We start from the raw sequence: 25,930 nt of genomic DNA, 5'->3' as shown, positions 1-25,930 counted from the left end.
TTGTTTGCCTACCCTTCTCCCCTCTATTATAGTTTTCAACATCCCATTTCCGATCAATATGCACTTCAACCATTTTTCATGCCTCTTTATGATTTCTCCCAACAAACCCCTATCCTCACCCACCATACCTGGGAGTTCCTCATTTGTTTTCCTTTTGGTCCATTTCACCTCCTCCATCCTTCTCACCCACATTTTGAAAGCCTCCAATCTACGTTTATCCTCCTGCTTCAATGACCATACATACGAGGGTCATCCGGAAAGTAGTACCCGTTCGTGCCGCATGAAGTGCTGACGACGCGAGTAGCCGCTGGACGAGGTCAGATAGCTTCAGTGGCTTGTCTGCCTTCTCTGAGCCAAGTTGCGTGACGCTAGCATTGCCTGTGTTGTTTCTGTGATTGTTTACAATGTTTAAAAAAATTGAGAACGCCGCCAGTTGTGAAATGAGGGCAGTGATTAAATTCCTCAATGCAAGAAACGTTCGCCCATGTGATATTCATCGCCAATTAAAGGAGGTGTATGGAGACAATGTAATGGACGAGTCGTCTGTTCGGCGGTGGTGTCGCAACTTCAACATGGGGAGGGGGAACACACACGACGATGAGCGTTCGGAGAGACCGTCTGTCATTACAGACCAACTGGTGAGCTCAGTTGACGAATTCGTGAGGAACGATCGGCGCGTCACAATTGATGACATCTGTGAGCATTTTCCCAATGTTTCTCGAACAATTGTTCATGAAATTGTTAAACACCATCTGCATTATGCAAAAATTTGTGCAAGATGGGTCCCTCGCGTATCTCAATGAGCTGGCGGCGAAGGACTATGCAGCAGGAATACAGAAACTTGTCACACGTTATGACAAATGCCTTAATTTGCTTGGAGATTATGTTGAGAAGTAGTTTAAAGTATCCTCTTTCAAATAAAATTTTTTATGTTTGTTAATATTTACTTTTGTGTCTTTATTTCACGAACGGGTACTACTTTCCGGATGACCCTCGTAGCTACACTCCATATAAAAGTTTTTACAAGTCTATTCTTAACATCCTTAATCAATGTCCCGGTCATCAACTCCTTCCTCCTTGTGAAAGCCTCTTTGTCTGGTGCAATTTTTCTCCTTACGTCCCTACTACTTTGACCATGGTGGTTGAAAATACTTCCGAGATACGTAAACTGTTCTACCTGCTCTAGTTTTTGCCCTCCTACTTTAATGTTTAGCTTAGCCTTTTTCTTCCTGGAAAATTGTATTACCTTTTTTATTAATATTAATTTTCACCCCATATCTGTCGCACTGAGTTTCCAATTCACTCAGCAATGATTGCAACCCCTTGGCTGACAGACAAATTAGAGCTTGGTCATTAGCAAACCTAACTGATTTTATGAATTCCCCACCAACTTTCATTCCTACCTCCAGATCTTCCCATGCCTCTTCAATTATTTCCTCCACATATACCTTGAACAGCAATGGTGATACTGGGCAACCCTACCTTACACCTCTTTTTAACAGTGCCCATCTGGACTCTCCGTTCCCCACTCGCAGCTGAGTAGCCGATACATGTACAGGTTGCAGATTAGCCTCCTGTCCCTCCTATCTATTCCTATTTTCTGCAATATACTCATTAGTTTTTCCCAATTAACTCTATCAAACGCTTTTTCAAAATCTACAAAACAGGCAAATACCTCCTGGTTGTATTCTATATTCCTCTTGATTAATAATTTCATTACTGCAATGGCATCACTCGTACCTCTCCCCTTCTTAAACCCAAACTGATCATCCCCAACGCAATCCTTTGCCCTACTCCCTATCCTTTTGTTTATGATCCTGAGAATAACTTTGGCTGCATAGGATATCAAACTTATTGTCCTGTAGTCCTCACATAATGTAGCCTTTACCTTTTCCAGAATAGGAGCTAAAACTTATCTCACAAAGTCTTCTGGCCAGATTCCTTTCTCATAGATGCTATGATTCAGTCCATATAGCCTCTTCCTCCCACATTTTCGTAAACCTTTTAGTAGTTCTGTAGGAATGTTGTCTACCCCTATAGCCGTATTATATTTCATCTTCCTTAATGCCCTTTCTATTTCATTGTTGAGTATGCCTGGACCTAAGCTATCTTCATTCAAAAGTCATTCGCCTTGACCAGGATCCCGGTCAAGGCGAATGAATTTTACACTCTGACATTGTTGCATTGAAATGCATTGTAGTGGATAACTCCTTTAAAAGTTACTGTTGCAGCATCTCCCGCAGTTTATTTGGAATTTGTCAAAGGTATAAACAGCCTAAATGTTTAAAAGTTGGCTTTCACCTCATGGACTGTGGCACGTCTCGTACGACTACGAATGCCTGTGGCATTGTACGTATGGTATTTTGTCACAGCATCTTGTTTCTTTAATGCCCCCAAAATTTCAGAGTTTTAGAGGATGCCTTGATAGCTTAATTAAGCACTCGACCGGACATTGAGGGATCCGGATTCGCATCTCAGTCAAGGCGAATGATTTTTACCCTGTGAAATTGGTGGACTGAAATTGCATATTAGCGGATGACTCCATTAAAAGTTACTGTAGTGGCATTTCCTGCTGTTTCTTTGGAATTAATCTAACTGATACCTTTCTGAAGCACCTTGCATTTTCTATATATACCTATGCCTTTGTGGTGTCTAAACCAAGTGTTGTAAACCCCTGTCTCCTGCAGAACTCAATTGCTTTCTCCCCGCGGTCATTCCTTGTGCCTAAACCGTAGTTCCACACCTCATCACCATCTCTTCCTTCGCCTACCGTCGCGTTCCAATCCCCCATCACTATCAAATGTTTCCCTGCAGGAACACACGCGAATATGTCCTGTAATTGATCGTATATCCTATCGACCTCTTCCTCTGCATGGTTGCTCAGTGGCATGTATACCTGAACAATGACCATGTTTGTCAGTTCTGCTTTTATCTCTACTAGAAATATTCTATCAATTGCTTGCTCTATGTTGACTACGCTTCTACCAACTGCTTTATTTAATATTATGGCAACCCCTCGTTGGCTTTCGTCCCCGCCACTGTAAATTATTCTATAATTATCACTCCAGTAATCCCCGCTATCCTTCCATCTCACCTCGCATAGACCTAAAATATCTATATTTCCCCTTTCCATCTCTCGCTTAATATTCTCTAATTTTCCTGGCCACAACATTGTCCTAACATTCCACGCTCCTATTCTAAAAATTTGGTCTTCTTCTCCTGCGCCTTCTGTCCTGCTGCTGTTGGTTTTCCCATGCAAGGATTTTGTGAGATGACAACTGTGGAATCCTTACCTTTCCCCCTGCTGGACACGACACATGGCCAATTGGGCCAAGCCCTGCAGTTGCCAGGACTCATATTCTCTATCTTGTCCATCATTTTGTCCTTAGGAATGATAATTGAGGTGGTTTCCTGTTGCTTTCCTCAATAGTGTTTTTAACATGACACCATCACTCAATGGCCACCCCACTGGGGTCAGACACCTTTGCAGCCACCTCACTGAGGAACAGATGCGGCACAGGCTACCTTTTGTCTGGCTCCTAACCTTCCACCTATCTGGCATGGGTGATCCTACCGGGAGCAATTATCACTGCTCCCGCCAGCTGAGCTCAAAATACTCATCTATGAGAACTGAAGATAGAAGATGCTTTGAGAAAAATTGCATATCTAAGGAACCTCATGGGCAGATATTGCAGAGGAACTACCTACTTCAAAATGTCAGATGGTTATTCAACTTTGCTCGCAGAGAAGCTTGATGACATTTCCCATTGTGAGTGAAAGTTCACCATGAAAACTAGTCTCATGGATTCAGAGGTTTAAGAATGAGTGGAATGCAAAAGGAAACTACAAATATCAACAGAAAAGGAACAAAATAAAGTGCTCACATTGATTGGAAAGTCTGTGAAAACTATCTCTTATCCTCATGTTCAAGATTTGTCCTCAACATTGGAAGCTTGGAAAAATCTCAAAAAGGAATTTCGAGGACTTGTAAGATGAAGCTTCAACTACTGACTGAAGTCATATTAAATAATTTGAAGTCCATGGAGGTATTTGACTCAAGCTATGCCTCTGGTCAGTGTAGCAATAATGATGACTCTATAAAAACCTTGATTCTGAGCATCCAACTTGGTGCATATGATTTAATGGTAATCCCATTACAAAATTCAGTGATAGACCTAGTAGATTATACTCATGCAAGAAGATATGGAGAAAAAACATCAGGCAGAGATTGTTGTAAGGCCACACTCTCCTTGAGGAAGATGGATATTCTACAAGAAAAGATTGGCATTTAGGAACTTTAACTATAATTAAGAAGATTAAAGAATATTCATTGTTCAAATACAAAGAAATCATTGAAACAAAGTAAAAATCAGGATAAAAATAGGCACACAAGGATAAACATAAGGAAAGAAAACGGAAGAGAGACCAACAAAAGGAATGAAGATTTGTGACTTCTGACTACCTTTATAGCACTGAAGTTTGGTTCAAATGACGGACTGGTATGTGGATTCAGTGGAAACTTCACACATGACTATACATAATAAATGGCTTCATAATTACTAGGCACATCATTAAGGGTCTGGAGTAAAGGTTACAAATAGTGACTGGATTAAGAGTGGTAGAAGTGGCAATTTGTTTATTTATTGAAGTAGCTAAGTCCAAGAATATTTTGTATGAAGTAAATGTAAATATGTTTCAAAACAGGGGTTTGTAGGGTTTGAGAAAGCTTGTGAAAATCCACTCTTCGCCTTTTTCATTTCTTTATTCTTGGTGTCACACTGCTGAGCCCAGGTTGATTATCCAATTATACAGTAATTTATACAATATGTGCCATACTTCCATCTCATAGTTGGCATGTTGAACTGATATACATGGCAGCCTCTGCAGTGTTTTATGCAGTTGAGTACTGAGTATCTGCTTTGTTAGGTGAAGTATCTATTTAAACTTTGATTTATATCTTTTTGCCTTGTCCGTGTTCCTAAATATCATTCTCAATCATGATGGTCTTCAAAATGAATTCCACAGCTATGTAATTTATATTGTGACCATAATTCTATTAGCCTTTCTCATCTCTCATTCCATATTTTCCAATGGCTTTTCCAAGCATGACATTTCACAAAGCTAAGATTATCATGTTTTCTCTCCATTTAGAATTTTTACTACATCCAGTGCCATCATATGCATTTTCTATTGCCCATTGTTCTATTTCTAGCAAGGTCACTTTGAAGGTTTTATGTGAGCACATAAAAAAATAATACACACAGTAATCAACCTAAAGGTGGGCTAGGTAGGTGATTCACTCATCAAGGCATGGGGTCTAGTTCCTTTCCCCGTGTCACCTGTGTTTTCCCAGGGAAGATCTGGTTCCCGAAAAATCGCATAGCTTGTGTGGAGCTGCAGGTGCTCAGGGGGGCTTACCCGGAAATCAAACCCGGGCCCTCTAACAGTCAGTAATACAATGCTCTACCCCTGGACTGCTGTGACCCACATGTGTGCACATAAATATGCCAAAATAGTGTCCATTAGCTTCTTACTATCAATACCACAATAATCCATTTATTATTTCTCAGAATGCTCTTCACTTGCATTTTGGCACTCATACAAGGCAAAACTTGAATTCAAAAATTTCCTTTCACATATATCTTGGTAATGATCTTGTAACTACATGTCTCATTTCTTTATATCAATTTATTTCATTATTTCCAAACTATCTCTTTTAAAACCTAGTCCCTTTTTTACATCACTATATCAGTTTTTGGAGTTTTCCATATGCCTAAAACAATCTAGTTTTCTAGTGCTTAATCTAAATATCTTATCCCTCTTGTCTAATGTACTCTGTGAGGTAATGCCTTATCATATGTATGAATGGGGAACTAGTTTGTCTCCATAAGAGCTTTATGGAGCGGGTCCTCATGCTTGCCATTAAATCTCTAGAAAACTTGAGAAATGGTGAGTGCTGACCATCATGTCAACAAAGTGGTGGTATTTAGTTGCCTTCCACATCGCTGTACTACAGCCATTAACACATTAAGATTACATTTAGAGGCTGAAATTGCTTTTGAACTATCAATGAGTAATAAATAAATAGTTTTAGTGAGCAAATTTTCCAATTTTTTATTTGAATTCATATTTAACTGATAAATATGTTCTTTTTTTAATCTTAAAAGAGAGAATTCTGGGTCCATAGTAATTCAATCTTGATCTATTGCTTCTTTGTCATATGTAAGTTTATTTTAGTGCTAATTATTTTATGCCCTTATACTTAATGGACACATCTATTGGTCCCAGCAAAAGGTATTCTCTCCCATTCCTATTCACTCCCATTCCTTCCTCACCTCAAGGTTAGCAGCTAACACAATCATTATGATGAATTTAATCCATTTGAAAAGTTTTCCATTTTGTATTCAATAAACTTGATCAACATTATAGGCATAATATCACTCTGTGAAATGTTTTTTTTAAATATTCTCTAATAACATAGTACTAGCATAACCCAAACGTGTCATATACTTCTTTAATAAATGGACTTATTTTTGTTTCTTTCTGAGAGATTATAAAAATGAGATGTACATCTAATTTTGCAGTAAAAATAACTTCAAAAACATTCCCTGAGTGTTCATTTTGTAATCACTATCATTGCATAAAGGCAGAGATAGAATGCATATGTATCAAATTTATGGATAAACGGAAGTCAGTGACATGGCTTGTTGGCAATGTGAAGTTTAGAGGACCATGATAAAGATGATTAGAGGCTGGAACAACTGGGAACTCTTAAAAGTCATCCTTAGTGGACCTTGCCATTTCCTTGAATGCCATAGGACCTTGTCCTCACAAGCTGCAATGCATAATATGAGATGTCAGTCAAAATCAGTATAATTTTATGATTAATTATTGTAAAATTCTCATAGACAGAGTGCCATAATTGGTAATAAATTATTTTAAATACTGTCCGATCAATATTAACAGCTAAGTAAAATAATCTGTCATGAATATAGCACCCTGTAATATTATTCACACAAAAACAACACTTGATTTTTCTACATAATGAAGAAGCATGGATTGGGTACATATTTATTCAATGACTCCATCGAGGTGCGATAGTCCTTTCTTTTATAATTTATTGTTTCTTCTTTTACTTAAGGTAGACTAAACCCTAAAAATTACATTGAAGACAACTACAAACAATCAAGCCCTAGGTGAAGAAACCCACCTAGTCGGGAATCAAACCTGCAACCTCTGGATTGGTAGGTGAGGACATTACCCTGCCGATGGGGCCACTGGCTAAGAAATTAACTAGCTGCGATTCAAAATATCTTAAATTTTTTGGAACCGCAAATGGAATAAATGATTGGATAAAGGAAATGGTGAAGAAAAAGGCCATTACTCCTTCACTAAGATATACATAAAAATATATATAATATGCCTCTGTTAATACAATTGTTGTAGCTCAGAATTTCCAGGTACATTACTGATTATCTATCTTTTTAATTATCCATTGGTGCCTTACCCTCAATACTACACTAAATTGGCACGTAAATCTAAACAATTCCTTCCCAAACTCAAATACACTTTGTTAGAATTTGCCAAAAATATATCTGGAACATTAGCTTTTGCTAAATCACCTGGCTCAAAGAAGTGAAGGTGAAAAAAATAGCCGATTGAGATTAACCAAAGTAGGCATAAGGAAAAGTTTCCATTGGCATATGCTAACTTGAGAGTTTATGTAAGACAAGTAACATGGGTGTGATGTGTAGGAAGGTGGAAGCACTCTCAGGAAGTAAGAAGAGAAAATTCATGTACAGTAAAGACAGAAAAATTTATAATAACTCAGAAACTACTCAAGAGAGATGGAAATAACATATAGAAGACATATATGTGTGTGTATATATATGTATGTATGTATGTATATATATATATATATATACACATATATAATTAGGTAATAACATTTGCTGATGAACACAAATTAATGCTTAAAGGAGGAGCTGTAGATTGGTTAGAGTAATGCAGACGATTCTTCATCATCTCCTCTAAATATTAATTATTAATTTTTTTGCGAAGTTGTAAGAAAGAGTAAAGATATACCTAAGAAAAATGTAATGGTCATCTGATTATGATGCTTTTCTCTAACTACATCAAACTAAGGTTTAAATAGGGATAGTAGTCATATGAAATACATGTTATCAATTTAAATAAGAATTATTTGTGGTATTGGTTGCATGAGTTTTAAACATGACAATTAAAAGAATAAATCAACTTAAGTTGCTCTTTCATCACGTAAGTTAGCATTTAATACATCATAGTTAGACAATGTGACTGAGAAAAGTTTCTTATACGTATGCATGCTGAATGTGATCATACTGGTGCCAGTATACCTGATGAAGTCAATAATTTCATTCCAGCCATCCATGATATTATTAGATATTAATTGTCATTGGTAATGATAATACACATACATAATATTTGATATGGGGGAAAATTATTGAAGAATGCCAATTTTTTGTTTGAACAAAAAAATTGGCTAGCTCTGGTATTATGCTGCATCCATTCCTGTTTTAATGTTCATTGCCTTTCAGGCTAAAATCCCTAGTACTTGCATTGCACACATATATATATATATATATATATATATATATATATATATATATATATATATATATATATATATATACACATTCAAACACGAAATCCCGCCAAACGGCGAATAAATACTCATATATACAGAAACATATATAAGGAAAAGGGATAGGAACACGTATAAAGAATGAACACAATAGAGGTGGGGAAGGCGGAATCGAACGGATCACAAGAGTAAAAATATTTCCTCAACCGGGACTCGAACACCGGATCTTTCCACTTGCCGGGCGGATGCTCTTAACCACTTGAGCTATCGAGGATATGTAATTTACCCTGAGATCCGTGGGTCTTATATGTCGCCAAGCGCCCCGATTCTTTAGCCAAGAGATGGCGTCAGGGGGCTGTTTCACCCACCAAAGGAGAAATAGACAATACACAAGAGGAAAGGACAGTGGTTAGAATTCATACAACATCATACAGGAAAAGAACAGTGCGTTTCGTGGCACGCATAGCCAGAAGAAAGAGATGAGCCACATGGCCAAATACACATTCAAACACGAAATCCCGCCAAACGGCGAATAAATACTCATATATACTGGCTATGCGTGCCACGAAACGCACTGTTCTTTTCCTGTATGATGTTGTATGAATTCTAACCACTGTCCTTTCCTCTTGTGTATTGTCTATTTCTCCTTTGGTGGGTGAAACAGCCCCCTGACGCCATCTCTTGGCTAAAGAATCGGGGCGCTTGGCGACATATAAGACCCACGGATCTCAGGGTTAATTACATATCCTCGATAGCTCAAGTGGTTAAGAGCATCCGCCCGGCAAGTGGAAAGATCCGGTGTTCGAGTCCCGGTTGAGGAAATATTTTTACTCTTGTGATTCGTTCGATTCCGCCTTCCCCACCTCTATTGTGTTCGTTCTTTATACGTGTTCCTATCCCTTTTCCTTATATATGTTTCTGTATATATATATATATATATATATATATATATATATATATATATATATATATATATATATATATATACACACACACACACACACACATTGCACATTGCATATACTATATATACAGGTATATATTTATTTCTTTATTTATTTCTTAGGAGTGTGAATATAATGAAATTCTTTTTAAGGTTTCTAAAATAAGCATAAAAACACATCCGCTCATAATTAAATGAAACTCATTTTCATTTCTTGCACAATTTAACAAAAATAGTTTTATAAACTACATGCATTTAATATATGGAACCCTTTACTGGAGGACTTAAATGATACTTGAAATGAACAAAAATCTAGCTCAAAATGGAGTCACTTGGATGTGCGAGCTTTTATTCTTGAAATTGCTTGATACTCTTAATTCCAAAATTATACTTTGGAAATCTTTAACACTGACAAATGCATAAAGATTTCAGACATGGGCTTGCAGTATACTTACAATGACATGACAACTAATAATGACATTAAATATGGCTTTCATCTTTCAAATTTGATAAATATGAAAAGGTCACCTGCATATAAAATGTTCACTTACAACATGAAAAAATTAAAGTATCCTCATTTCAGTCATTGAAAAAAAGTAGAAAAAATCTAAAGTTAAAAAAATATATGTGCAATATTGCTTCATTAGGCACTGATGCTGATTTACTTCTCGCTTCACTGGCACATAAATATAGTTGTATGGCAACTTTCACAATAGGTAGTAGCAAAGTGGGAAAAATGAATAACTCTGAACTCATATCATTTTCCACTTTATTTTATCATCCACGAGGCCTTTTGGATATTTTTCTTGAAAATGAGTTACTTCCATCACAGATATTTTTAAATATTACAAATACATCCATTTGGACATTAGCAGTTATTGTCCTGGGAAGAAACCTTTCACAGACTTCTCATTAAGAAAGATTCCAAGCAGCTTTTCCAGATAATGAAAACGCTTTGTCGATTGGCTAGATGCTAATGATGACAAATCACATTTTTTTTAACGGAAATACTAAACTATTGACTTTGCACTATGATGATATGAGTTCAACCATCAGAAATACCACTGCTAAAGATTAATTATAATTTACTTATTGACATTGACTTTGAAGGACTTATTCTCAATTACCTTCTTGTAAGCCATAAAATTATACTCAATTGATGCATGCACCTATATACTTTTACATATTTGTCGCACAATCTGATTAACTTATACTGTAAAATTTTATTTATTCCTAAAAGCCAGTTCTCAGGAAATCCTCATAGTAGTCATTTATATCTGTTAGCAAATTATATTAAAATTCAATTATAATCAACATATTAGAAGCATTGCTAATATTTACACCAGCAGCATTGGCAATAAGTTACATTGCCTCTTTAGTAAAGTTCTGTTTGAGCATTGATAAAAAAACCTCAGTCAGTGTTAGACATCCATTTTCCCATATCTCAATCACCAGATTGTCAACATAACCATACATTTGGACAAGGCAGAGCTAACGATGAAAAAATAAAGTACTCTAGTATATGTTGTCTAATTTATTTGAAGAACAATAGACTTTACTCACCCACGTTGACATATCGTGAGTGTCAGCGTTTCGATGATGGTAGTTAAGAATCAAGATGGTAGACACCACAGATGATGCCACCATGAACATGATGCAATTGAAGTATGTGCCTGTGGAATTGAAAAAAAAGACAATTCAGTAAAATGCTTCAAAGGGTTCATAAATATAATAAATGATTACACATTTGATTTACACACAAAGAAAGCTGTCTTTTTGGCAAGCTCAGGTGATGGCAGTGAGAACTATATCTTTAATGTGTGTTTTACTACAAATGTGAGATTTGAGCGTTTCTACATGCCAGAAGGACATTATGACTTTTTTAAATCATGCAATTTAATTCAATTCAAAATATATTTCCTCATCCAGCATTTAAGCCATGTTAATTTAATTTGATAATTTTTGTTATGAGAACAAAAATTGGGGCATGCAGAGAAAATGAAGCTAAAGAAATTTAAAATATAAAAAATAAACTATATTCAGAATCTGGGAATGCAAGGCAAATTAATCAAAACTTTTATATATGTTTAGTTCATATTTTTAATAGTATTGCTTATTTCATTTTCTTTTTATAGTTTGAATTTATATTAGTTCTATTTTAATAGGGCAGGAAAAAAATTTGAAATAATGCCTCCCAGATCCTCATATAAACTTAAAGAGAACTTATAAATAAATCTTAAATTTTAATCTTTTACTTAAAAATTAATATTATTTCAAATATCATAAGAATGAGTTACTACAATTTTCTTTCTTTTTTTACTCATCTACTTTACTACCAAATTTTATTCACAAAAAGTCTTTACCTTTTTATACTTGAGGGTAATCTTCAAAAGAAGGAGTTGCCCCAGCTTGCATGTTATTCTAGTCATTAAACTTTATAATAAAGCGGTTTTCAAGTTTAACGACCAGACATTAGATTAGCTAATTTATTTAAATTTAGTAGCACAACCATTTGTTACTTGGAGGCAGAGGGGTACGGTTCATTTGTTCATTTTTGTGTTTTTTTGCATGCGTTATAGTTTGGAATTTATTAATTTGGGTGTTTGGGCAATGATGATAGGTTACATGAGGGAGAGTTAGAACATAAGTTTCTCAAATGGCTGGAATGAAAAAAATCAAGATATCAGTCTTCTTTCATCTGTAAAAAGATTTGTTAAAAATTGTTAGAAGCAGTTATTTGTCAAAGCAAATCAAGCAGGTAAGCAAAATCAAATTTAATTTAATATAATTTATTAATTTCATTGTGTAGCCATCAATTTAAATGCCGAGTGGCAAATGTTTCGGTTGTGTTTACATTTAAATAGTTCAATTAAGTATGTTCATTTCACCTTTATATGGGTTTCCCAACATATTTATTCATATATATAATGAAACGCTTTCTCACAGTATATTGAAAATAATTCTCACCTACTGCTACATTAATCAGAAGACATGCAGAAGTGGTATACAGCTACAATACGACGTTCATCTGTAAACATTTAGCTACAAATTGCAGTTTGGATTAATTACATACACTTCACTCATTGAAAAGTAAAGTATTCATTTGCCTCTCTACAGAAAAGTGGAAGGAGTTTTGCAAAATATAAATACAACAGTATTCATGTTCTTATTTAGCACATTTTCAGTTTAGTTTTAGGTGAATGGATGCATGCATGGTGGGTAAGTTGTTTAACAGGGTGTTTCAGTGGTCCCGTTATTTTAGTTTTAGATTTAGTGCAAACACATCGACATACATGCCGAGCATCTTACAGCGTGATGGCAGTATATGGTGGCAGGCGTGCACCACGTGGTGGTTCATTTCTTAGGATCATAAGATGTATCTCACCTCACCATATCTATACCACAATTCAGACTTCAAATATCATGATTTTGGTTTTGAAGCTGTTTTTCTCAAATCAGACCAAACGTCTTTTTAAGTTTTTGGGAAGGCCTCTATGAAACACCCTGCAGGCCAACCTTTTCCCCCTACCCATTCAAGTTCACATATAGAAAATAACAAAGGACCCAGTGAAAGTAACAATGAGAGATAGATTTCATTACTCCATGAAAATAATAATAAGCAAGGAGTACTGAAGTGACAGAGTCATGACACGGCGCATGAAGACAGAGCACATTGAGAGAAAGAGAGAGGAGTCATAGAGAGAGAGAGAGAGAGAGAAAGACAGAGCAAAGAGTAAACCATTTCAAGTTTCTGTTTTTGCAAATCATGACAAGAGCATTAAGGGGTTCTGACCTAGTAAGGGAATAGCTTCTGAAGTCTGCGGTAAAGCGTCGGCAATCATGAGAGAAAAGACAGATAGAGATAGGAGGATTGTCACCCCTGCAACAAAGAAATGGTCGTGAAAAAAATGCAAACGTGATATTTGAATCCCCCATTAGATACCACACTCCTGTATCCAATAAAGCTTGTCAAAATATTTTCTTTGCTGATCTATAATCTACTATACATTATATTTTGGACACTTGTTTTGCGTGTTAAGGTGTGGAGTGTCAATATCAGCATCTGTACATGAACAACAAGACTATTACAAGACATAGCCATTTGCTCCGTATACAGCACCTAACAAGACACCAAGGGAACGATTAGATTGACTTTGAACAGGAAACTGGCAAAATGATAAATATTTATGATTTACACCAACTCTGTGAATATAAGCACAAAAGATCTATTTATCTTTAAAGTACTGTTATTAATGCCTATGTTTTTCTGTTGAAAGTCAGTCCATCCGCATTTCACAACACCAAAAGAGTGCATACAGCAAATTCTGAACAATGCGGGACACATTTTAGAGACAGGCATTCACAAGGGGACTGCATCCAAATCCTTTTTGCCAATACCTAACACGGGCATAGCATCTGACACCTGTGGTAGCGTCTCAGCAACGAGGTTATGGAAGACGGTGAGGGAAAGAAGAATGGTAACTCCTGCAATAGATTGAAACATAGATTAGATAATGAGGCCTCCTGCATCTATTTCAATGCCTAACTTCCATACATTTATGAGTAACATTCAGGGGGTATGAACCCCAACTACAGATATTAAACTGAGTTCAAGCTATTCACAGAGATTGCATTCACTCTAGGAGCAACATAATACTCTAAAAATGTGAATCAAAACAAAAAAAATTCTGAATATGAGCTCTAATTTTATTACAAAACAAAAAATTAGCAATTGGCTCAAGGTGCTAAAAATTACTCAAATTAAAATGACACAGAGGCAAGAAGGACAACAGCTAATAATACAGTGATCTGACATACCTAATGTAACAGAATTTTGTTTTACTTAAAACTTCAACATAGCAGACAACATGCTTATTCAAAAGCCGAGGAAAATTAAACACAACCTAGCAAATGAGTGTAGTATTTGAAAAAATGTTATATTATTGGATGACTATCCATTCCATAAATATTGTTTTATAATATTTTGAGAACATCTACTTTGCATTAATAAAAAATCTGTGCTTCATTTGTGACTTAAAATAATATTTCCGTGTCTTTCCAATTATATGCAATGTGATTAAGCTGGTCCTGAGAGAGAAGAGAAAATAAAACTGATCAAACGTCCTTAGAATGCATTAGAAAAGGCAAAAATAGTCATTAGTATCAGGAAAATTTTCGAGTGGCAAGGGGTGTTTTCTGAAAAAAAAATAAGATTAGCAGGGCGAATATGTTAAGAAATCCTCTCAGTAGTTCCCTAACCTGAATTTGAAAAATGTTCAAATTAGTCAAAAATGTGCTCCTGAGTAGCATTCGCCTAAAATGAAAGAGAAAGTTAACAATCCATAAATTTTCCGCAAGCATGTGCCATAAGATAAAATAATTTTAAGAACTGCACCAGATATAATATTTACCAATATTTTTTTACATATGAACATGCTAACAAAGCAAGTTTATGTAAGTGGTATTTGATATAGGTACATAATCTACAGAAAAAGAAGCTTAAGAGAGGAAATTGGAAATCATAAAAACTGAAGTACAATTCTACACAAAGTAATATAGATACAGCTGCCTCCTGATTATCCATGGACACTTTTTTTCAGATTAACTGTGCTAAAATGCAGTTTAGGGATTTTCAGTCGTTTCAGTGTTGATTTATCAAATCAATAATAACAATGGGTAGGAACCTAAAATGAATTGTATTAACTGTAAAATTATTGCGTGAAATTGAGGTTAGTAAAAAATGTAACTCTTTTGGGGGAAAACTAGGATATTTGGCATTTTATTGCATATTAAATGGTGTTTATTCTCATTCAATTGCATGCAGTTTATCAAATTAACTAATAAGTATGGATTAAAATGAGTAAATGGGATAATTCAATGCTGAAACTAATGTGACATACTGATTTGAAATAAAAGAAAACATACTGTACCACTCATAACATGGACATCATATTTATCACCATTTGCCCATTTCTACAGCTTTGCAAAAGGTCATAAATAATATATTTAATTTGTTTTATTATTTAGCAAACAATGGAAAAGTTAATGTTTACTACCAGGATTTTTAGGGAAAGGTGTGGCTGGACAGTAGGCATTTTAAATTAAAACTTTCCAAAAGCATTCATTCATTTAAAGTGTTTTGATTCATTCTCAAGACAGAAATCCTTGCTTTAAATATGCATGTGAAATGAGCTGGATATCAATAGGTGGATAAAAAAATAGTTTGAAAAATGAAAATATAATGTCTCCTTGATGAGATTAGCCCTATCAAAGAAGCCATACATGTGGCACCAATATTTTGTCATCCCTCGAGTGGGGATGCTCAGCAATGAAATGTTTGATTTGTAGAAAAATATGTAGTATATGAAGTATATTAAAACCATATTCTTCTGTAGTTTCCCCTATTGTTATCATATGCATGCACATTGTCAATAAAATTCTGAAATCACAACTTCTCTTTGTTGTTATAATGAACAGTCTATGCCCCCACTCGGTTGTCTGGATAATCAACAGCCAACTGTAAATACATTCTGGCCATCTTAAACATTTTAATTACCCAATGAAAATCGCATAATCTATTTTATAATAATTTTCCTGATTAGATTCTTCATGTTCCCCTTTTGTTTAACAGTCATTCTCCTATTCTTCAATACTATCTGATTCATAAGAGATACTTTTATTACTAAATTAATTAATTTAAAGAAACTTATTAATAAAAAGAAGGAAGTAGTATTTACACCTATTAAGTTCTAAATATTTTAAGTCCTTTGTTATGCATAATTTATTGAAGTCAGTTCTATTTATCGTCAGTCATTTAAATTAGCCATTCTATGGTATGCCTATCAAGGGATGATCAATGAATATCTACTAATATGTCATAAAATATTTGTCTTCCGTTGTATTCTGAGCAAAAATCTAGTTAATGCATTGGCAATATTTCACACTAGATTTTTCTAAAATATGAGCTGGAATTGCTATTCAATGATTGAAATGATTTCAATTGCTGTTGATCATATTTACCATCCATGAGAGACAAATCACTAACGTTTACTCTCCTATTAATTTTAAGCAATCAACTTATTTAAATGTATTAGTGGTTAAGTCCCTATTTTCAATTCATTACATTTCCTTACTCATGCATACTATCTTACTTTATGAATAGGCTGTGAGGAACAGTGAGGTAGGTGAAATGTTTTTCTCCTTTGTTGAGCATTATTATCATTCAAATACAATTTAAAAAGCTGTTTATTTGCCCATTTATTGGTAAATTAAAATTTAGGAAAAGCTACCCTGAAAGTTATCAAATATGCCAAAGGCTAACAACATCATCTCCATTAGTTAATTAATTTTTCAGGTGCATATTTAGCAAAAATATTATGTTATCTACTATTAATATGAAATAAATGTTATCCAATTCTATGCAAATTGTGTTTTTTAAATGATGTATGGGATCATTAATAATTTCAGATTAAATATATATGGCTAGATCTTTGATTTGTGACCAGAGTCAATTCAGGTAATCTAAGATATTGCAACTAACTGAATTTTTCATTCTAATGTTTAATTGAAATCACTAAAAGAACATAAATTGGGAATAAATAAAACAGAAAAATATGAAAATGGCACAGGGTTTTTTTCTACTGTGATGTAGAAAATTGTTAACAGCAACAGTTTCCACTGAGGGTACTACCACTCCAAAATGTCAAAAGTTTTACTACTGACAGATTAAATTTCTTCCAATAACCCACGTGGACACTCAATCGAAGAGAGGGAGCAAATTTCTGGAAAGAAAGTGATGAAAACATTATGGATGTGGTCAACACTTGGGAATTGGGATGGATTGAGGAGATACCAAATTTTCTGAAAATTTTCATTTTCATGATATATTGCAACTATTGGGTCCTATTATTGTTGGTTTAATTGTCATTAGATGTGTTTGTTTTTCAAACACCATTTGACAGCAAAATTTACTTGACTATTATTCCAAATATGGTCCGTTTATCATTTGGGCATATCATTTTATGTATTCCCTCTGCGGTCCAAGTAGCAAACCTTTTGTCCTTTTTTCTAACAAGAAACTGTAGTCGTTTACCTATGAGGGGTCTTTCCGAAGTTGGAGGCATAGTTTCTGCTACCATGTTTAGGAAAAACGTTAAAGATAGAAGAACGGTGACATCTGTGGGAAGAATAATAAAACAAGGACAATCAAGCTAAAGTTTACTAGCCTGTACAAAAGTTTCATTTGAAATGTAAAGCAAGAGACTAAGTTGTGAGAGTGAAAACAAATGTTCTGAATACAAGACACCCTGTAAGCATTGCTTATTAGGCAGTGAGTAGATCATGAATGTGTAACTGAATTATTTCACCTTGAAAAAAAATTAAGGAGAAAAGTGAAAATACATAATTCTAAATTAATCTATGAAATAATTAGTGTTTATTATATTTTTGTTGAAACAATCTATGATAAAGATAAATATAATGAAATGATACATATGTCAAAATAAACAATACGATTAGGTAAATATAAGAGAAAAAAAAGTCTCACAAACACAGGGAGGATCAAGGATCGATGAATGATTCAGTCATAAGATGCTGAAATCTCAGAACGCATGGAGATGAATTTTTCCAAATTTTCCTGGTAGTGCAAATTACAGGGCATCGTATTCCACTATAGCAGCTGAGTGTGATTGTCAAAAGGAGAAACACACTCAACTCCTCACTGATTCATCTCTTTAGAAATAACTTGTCTTCACAAATTCCAGTGGCAAACAAAGTAATAGCAATTCTATGACTGTGCTGAAGTCTGCAATTCGATACAGAATAGAGTGAAGATGAGGAATGTATTGCAGTTCCTCGTGTCGCAGTGATTAACTTCTGTACACACATGTCGTTGGTGCCCATGCAATACTAAAGTAAACAAATATCAAGTGTTACAGAAATGAGAAAGAGTGAACAACCCTGGTGAAAAGTGGAAGTAATTATGACAGAATGAATACAATGGATAACATTAAAGGATGAAAGAAGTAGAAGAGAAGCAGGCTCCGGAGAAATCTTCCTCCTGGTTGGACAAAGGTAAGGTAGGATTGCTATGGATGTGAAATAGATTTGTAATCAAAGAAACGGAAACTTAATAGCAATGATTGGGACCGAGTGGGTAGTCTATGGCACATAGAAACATTTACACGCACATGCTCACACACATATGATCAAACATACTCACACACAGTCAAAATTAAGCATCTAATTATATCAAATAACAGTCAAAAAAAAAGGTTAAGCAGGTAGGTAGGTATGTACACTCAAGCTTGAAATGGGATCTAAAAAATTAAAAAGAACACTATACACAATGTGATGAATTACTACCAATCTAACTTGTATTCTGATGCACACAGAGTCACACAATTCATATGCATTCACACAATTAAGGTGACATGGATAAGGAGAAGGAAGGTGTATCCGTCAGTACACATGTGCACACGCTCCTTCGTAAATATATAGTGGCCCAGCACCTTTCACATGAGGATAGGGTCCATGTTCCCATCATGGAAATGTGCATATTTTTGGTAAGTAGAAGAATGTGTGCACATGTATGCATGGCATGACATATTTACAAACACAAACATTTTATACTCACATTCACAAGATAATTAGCAGCGAACAACATAAAAGCAGCTGCAACTGGATTAACTACAATAAAAGGTTTTACTGAGAGGCCACAGTGCAGAATAGATGTCATACTAAGTGAATCTAATGGGGTAACTATAATCCATTAAGAGTAAAAGTGACAGAATAAATTGTTAAATTAAAATTACAGGAACGGATCAATTAAAACATATGTTTGCTCTGGCTGCAAAGTTTGCATTAGAAAGTAGGGAGCATAAACTATGAAAAGTAGAAAAATATAAAATAACATATAAACCAAGATATTGTAGGATAAAGGGCAATTTTTTGGAATGTAAGAGAAGAGGATTATCAAGGTAACTGTGAAAGTGAACAGGTAAGATAGAGAAAGATATATATATATATATTCATAATTCATAGAGCGTGAGGGGAAGTGGTTATGTGAGGGTGGGGGACTCAAAGGCAGTTCATTACCAAATGGTAGCAAGTACATCTGCACCTATGCTTCACATGATGCAAATACATCATGCCAGTAGCACAAATGAGGGTTGAACTGCATCAGGGAGCGTGGATTGCAATATGGTGTTTTAGCACCACTAACGTGAAATAGGTGAGGACTACATCTCGGCATTTCAGTTCAAAGACCAAGATAGTCCCAACATACCATTCGTAGGAAGTGAGGAAACTGACCTCAGCTGACCTAAAGTCTGGGGAACCCCTCTGTCTCACAAGTACACATACGGCAGTGCGTTCCTCTTAATTCAGACTGGCCTCCAGCAAACGAATTTCGTTCCCGTGTTACATTTCTTTAGTTTACCTCAGTTATGCCTTTATATATCCTTTATATTTTACCTAATAAGGGGACAGCGTCGGAGGTAGCGGGCATCGTCTCTGCTACCATGTTTAGGAATACAGTCAGAGAGAGAAGGATTGTAACACCTGGAAGGAGAAACACCAAAAAATTAAGGGAAGGTGGAAGAGTATACAAGGCTGTAGGAGATGGATGAGGAGGGCAGGGTCATTGGGTCAAGAGGTTGATGTGAGAATGGGAGGATGGAGTCAAAAGGAAGAGAGATATGAGTATGAATGAATGAAATTTATGTAAGTAGAAAGGGGAAAGAGGGCAGTTGTGTACTGTAGGCATGAGGGAGGCGAAGGAAATGGAAAGGGTCTCCCGGTAAAGTGAATGTATTAAAGGATGATTAAATGGAAATAGGCGAAGCCCAAAAGAGCATAGGACTAGAGATGATGCACATAATATATCTTAAAGGTGATGGAAATTGGGTAGTAGTAGGCAAACCCATTGATGTGAATGGCAGAGGAGAATGAGAGGATAAAAAGAATGCTGATGGCTGATACCAAAGATAATCATTTCAGCAAGCAGTGAGGAAGGAAGAGAACAGGTTTTATGATAGGCGATGAGGTGAAAGAGATATTCTATAGAGGGTATTTAATGGGGTGGTAGTGCAAAAGAGGAAAGTACCCATTGAAATTAGCTGTGAAAGGTGATTTGAATTGTGTATTCATGGAATGAATGGTGATTCTTCTTCATGAAATGAATCAATAGCGAGGGTCATCGGAGAAGAAAATTGCTCTGAAATATACTGAAGGGAAATGTTCAGATATTTTAATGAAATGTGACTGTGGGAAAGTCAAGTAAAAAAATAATCAAACAAATCATTGAGAAAGAATGTGAACAAGAGTGAGGTCATTTACTTGACCATAAATAGAAACTACATACCTTGTGAAGACTTTATGAGTAAATGGAATATTCTGAGAGTGGAAGGAGTGGTAGGGCATCAAACTGAGTCTTTAAATAAGACAAGAAGTGAGAGGCAATGGTTGCTGCGAATACATTATTCCCTTGAGGAAAAGTGAGCAAGCGGTCGGTGAATGGGAGCGATAATACTGGGATTGTCGAGAGGAAAAGTGCTTGGGAGAGGACTTGTGAATGAGGAAACGAATGCGGAAGAAAGGAGAGGAAATTCTCGGGAGGTTCAAGCGCGTTTAGCGGCGGGTTGAGGTCAGAGAGACCTTATGTGGCTCTCTCACTAGAAGTTGGCGCCTGACTCGAAGTAAAAAGTTGATACTACGTCAACATACTATGGGTCCAGTAATACAGGTGCTTAGGTGTTTTCGCCGCATTTGGTTCCATGAATTTTCTTTCCGCGAATCTACCAGTCTCTCACTCTATTGGACGCAAACATCGCTAATTACACTTGAAGGCCAGACACCAACTTGGACTAAAACAGGGAGCGCAGCAAATGTGGTCATGCGGAGGTCGTGAGTGGGGAAGTGTGAATAATACAACTGGAAACGAAGATGACTGACATACGTGAATGAGAAAGCAGAATTGAGCTACGATGCTGAATGCGACTGGGACCAAGATGAAAATACTCTAAGGAGACATCTGGTGAAATGGGCAAGGAATGCTGGGTAATTTGAAAGTCAAGTTTCGCATCGGTGAAACCAGGAGTAGCGAAATTTGGGAGAAAAACATTTTGGCAACCTGGAGTGCGAATGGTGGAGGAACTCTCTCAATTAGACAGCATTGGTTAATTAATTAATTGCCTTTCGTGTCCTTCAATTCCCTCTAAGAGTGTTCCCTCATCGTTCGTATTCCAGGGAAATTCATTCATTGCGATTGAGAGGATATTTGCCTTAAGGAGGTGGTCTTGGGAATTTTTTCATGCATGATCACGTGGGAAGAAGAAGTGATTTGTGGATTTTCGCGGGAGTCATGCATAATTAGCCGCACATTAGGTTTCCGTCCTCTTTCCAGCCTTGCACGCTTCCAGGTTTTAAGGGGTACGTTTCGACGCCGTCGTGGTCGGTTTCTTCGCGTCCAATGATAAAGAGGTCCTCCCTCCTCATACATGAAGCAATTTGATGGTCCCGGAGGAGTCAGATGCGACAGCGGCGAAACGTCAGCTTCCTTTCTTGCGCATTCGGAAGTGGACAGCACAGTGCAGGCGAGAAAAAAACCGGTACCTTGGTGGCGTTGGAAGATACGGAGGAGGCGAAAGGAATAGTGAGAGGGAAAGTGAGAGTGGAGGGGGAAGTGGGACGTTCAGGCAAGGGAAGGGTTCGGAGGAGAGGGGGGTTGGACGAGTCCAGTGTCCAAGGAGGGTCGGATGAGTTGGCCATATTGCTTTAGATTGATCATTGATGGGGATGAGGTCCAAAGGAGGGGGGAGGGGCAGGAGAGCGGGGTTAGAGGCGTGTAAGTAAGTGGAAAAAATATTTACTCGAAACCGGGATGTTGGGCAGGGATATTGTCCGAATGGTTTGGGCAGGAGGTTGGGTTGAGTGAAGGGGCCATTTGAATGTTATTTTGAGAAAATAAAAATTGTATACATTCGAGTAGGTAAAAGGATGAATGATAAGTTCGGGTACCTATGCAATTCAATTAAAATGATGTACCTCATCTCATGCTACGGAATTTAAAAAAATCAAATGAATGTGATTTAAAATGTCAAACCATGGAGACAGTATCTATGAAAAATATGAATGGTTGGTTGTTTCTGTCCCCCAATAAAGTTCAATGAGTTTACTTCTTACGCTCCCAAATATAGGATATGAGAATTTATGTAGCGTATGGTTCAAAATATGTCGACTTTATATGGTATTTCTACTTTTTTGGATTCCATGAATGGTTTCTATGAGAGTGAGTCATGCAAATTGTGTTTATGTGTAGGAAAAATGGTTCGTATCTGGAGTTATTGGTGAGTTTTGATGTGAGATGGAGGTGGATGGATGGATGCTTATCCCAAAAGCATCCACCCAGGCTGATGCTTTCTTTGGAGTGGAAGATGTGGCAGTGGCAAGGGTTGAGGGGTGCGCTGATGAGGGAAGGCGGGAGAAAAATGCGTGGTTGCCTGGGAAATGGGGGTGTGGGGGGGGGAGGGCAAGAGAATGACGGCACGTCTGCGCGTGAGTGCTCTGGAATCAGCACAAACACAACAACATACAGAAAAAGGATTTCCATTTGCTTCATTCACACGTAGTCACAACTTTTATTTTATCCAAAATAGTCGCATCTAGCTCCAAATAATTTCGCACGAATGTTAAAAAGATGTTAAAAATTACGCAGATGTTTTTTTGCAGGGTCGGACGATAATTATAAATTTTTTACAATAAATTCCAACTTCAGTTTTTAATGATTTCAATAAATTTATCGAGTTTCCATTGGAATTAAATCAAGTTTGACACATTGAATCATAAATTATTTTTTTATGGATATTACGTTTTAAAAATTTTCACCACTATTGAGCTTAATGAAAATAACAAGGATACCACAGTCTCCACAGGCTGATGAAATAATATTGAAACATTTTCATGCCTCCTGCATTAATGTGTTCCACACGTCTTGCTTAAAGTGTTCATTAGACATATTAAAGTCTTATAAAAGTAGATGGAGAAATACAACACATAAATATTACATGAAACATTACGATGCAATCGGTTCCATAGGAATCTGCTAAGCAAACAAATACATTATTAGAGAGTGATATGCACAGTTCACAGTTATGGGACTGATGGCTATAAAAAAGCATAAGCAGCTCAATATTTAAGCAGTATCTTTTCAGTTTTTATTGGAATTTTTATACGAAAATGTTTAAAGAGATTATTTAACGAAGGCATGACTAAGATATATTTTTATTTATAGAGTTTTTATAGTTTATTAAAATAATACCAAAATAAATAATGCATTAATTTCATGATTGGGGTAATGCCTTCCGGTATTAGGTGGTAGTTAGTATGAGTTTTTATGTAAGTTACAATGTGCTAGTTAAATGAATCAAATTTCACCATGCGTTTGATATACCTTCATATTAAAACATTTAAACAAGTATAGGAACACATAATGAGTTACAATGGACACCACACATTTCGTTGAAAACCATTTGAGTGAGATATTAGAACTATGATGCAGATTGCTTTGACATTAAGAATTTAATTTGATATTGAATTGGGTTATTTCCGTGATCCTCTGGTTTTTTTCAGCACAAGTCGTGCCATTATTTGAAATTTCTTTGGCCAAAATTATTCCAAAATATGTCGTAATTTATTAATGCTCGAGATGAAATATTTTTATTGATTTGTTTAAGAAATTTAAGTTTAACAGCTGTCAAAGCAAACCGAAATGATGAATTTTCTCCAACAATGCAAGTATATCTAGACAAATACATTTGCAGATCTCTGCCCGTCGCAAATTGACCTTTATAAAAATCTCAAAAAAACCCTTCTTCACTGTAAAAGAAATAAAAGAGTTCATTTTTGGAGTTGGCCAATACTGGCAGGAAATCATCGTGAGGGAATATAGGGTAACATGGGTGTACTGTACAAATTTATACATATACATACCAACTAAATTTCAATGAGTTTTTCAGCATCAAATATGTCATATACATAAATAGGAATGTGGAAGATATGTATCAAGTGTCGGAGATGGAAACTTCCCATTCCCATATGTCCAGTATCGTGTGACAGTGTGTTAAAATTAATACTCTACCGTTAACACGATTGTTGGGCAAGCAAAGGTCAATTAAGGGGATTGCATGCATAAGCGAGCCACTGGGATAGTCCATTGAAGGAAAGAAAACGAAAAATAAAGCTCTTTGATGTGCTGTACTAAACACAGGCAGCATATTATCACAAAAATTGTATCCGTACTAATAGAAAAAAATATTCAGAGGAACTTCCTGTATATCTGCACTCAACACTTAAATAATTATCACACTGGTTCATTATTTTATTTTTTTAAATTGACGTTCATACTCTTTGAAAAGTCATCATCAAAGGGGACACCTGCATTCCCCCATTTCTATCTTTACATAATTACGCACGCACGCATCTATGTATTCCGGTACATATTTCTATACACACACACTTACATGCGTAAATATGTACTGGCGTATGCGTTTGTGTGAATGTAAATATGGAAAAAATTTCACACATCGCATTTGCGTATGCGCGCGGTCATACAAAAAAATCATAAAATACTTATCTTTGGCAAGCAAGAAAAAAATTAAGCAAAATATGAGCCAATGACATATTAGGTTTCGTTGTTAAGAGATTTTCAAGGTGACGTAAGATAATTGGAGGTTTCCCCCAAAAGGAACGTTCAAAAAAATTTAAAGTACTCGTTATTTTTTATTCCATTTGAGTGATCATTCTATTTATACATTTTCCATGATTCCATACCCAGAAGATGCACCATCACACAACATGTATCGAAAGGCAAGAATGCAGTGCAAAAGGAAGTTCCTACGAGGAATTTTTACTGTACCTAATGTTAGTTTCTCTCCACACTCGTGTGGTAGAGTGAACCCAAGGAGTGTCATAGAGGAGATCATAACGCAGGGAACGATCAAATTCACCGTGTAAAACAGGGTCCTTCGTCGGATATGAACGACGAAAGTAATGTCTACGTAGGGCTCTGGGCAGCAAGCATACTCTTTAACGTTCTTTTCCCCTGGCATGCCTGAAATATATCATAAAAAGGGAGAAAAGGGCATGGAATATAAAAACTCTTGGAAAATCATAGCTAAGAAAAAAAACGGGGAAATCCTTTATAAAACGGAAGAGAGAGAGAGAGAGAAAATGTGGGGGGGAAGGGTTTTAAGGGTTGGTGTGACGGCTTCATCGGTGCGAAGGGAGTTGGGGTCAAAGGGAGCGGTGGGGAGTGAGCGGAAGTGGACGGGGAGAGGGAGTGAAGAGTATATAATAAAAGGAGAGAA

General features: G+C 36.1%; 1 protein-coding gene across 1 annotated transcript in view; it reads right to left on the bottom strand.

Annotated features, from left to right (window-relative positions):
- Window positions 1-25,930, bottom strand: part of LOC139687496 (neuronal acetylcholine receptor subunit alpha-7-like) — a 152,817-nt gene that overhangs the window by 21,516 nt on the left and 105,371 nt on the right. Inside the window, exons 8-9 of the mRNA XM_071584685.1 lie at window positions 20,040-20,126; window positions 11,130-11,239 (exon numbers count right to left, since the gene is read on the bottom strand). Coding sequence (XP_071440786.1) covers window positions 11,130-11,239; window positions 20,040-20,126 — 197 coding nt within the window. The remainder of the gene's footprint in view (window positions 1-11,129; window positions 11,240-20,039; window positions 20,127-25,930) is intronic.

Source organism: Hetaerina americana, unplaced genomic scaffold (genome assembly GCF_022747635.1).
Source record: "Hetaerina americana unplaced genomic scaffold, ioHetAmer1.1.p SCAF_1, whole genome shotgun sequence".
Classification (NCBI taxonomy): Eukaryota; Metazoa; Arthropoda; class Insecta; order Odonata; family Calopterygidae; genus Hetaerina; species Hetaerina americana.
Note: the sequence above shows the minus strand (reverse complement) of the source record. Positions and strands in the feature narration are given on the sequence as shown.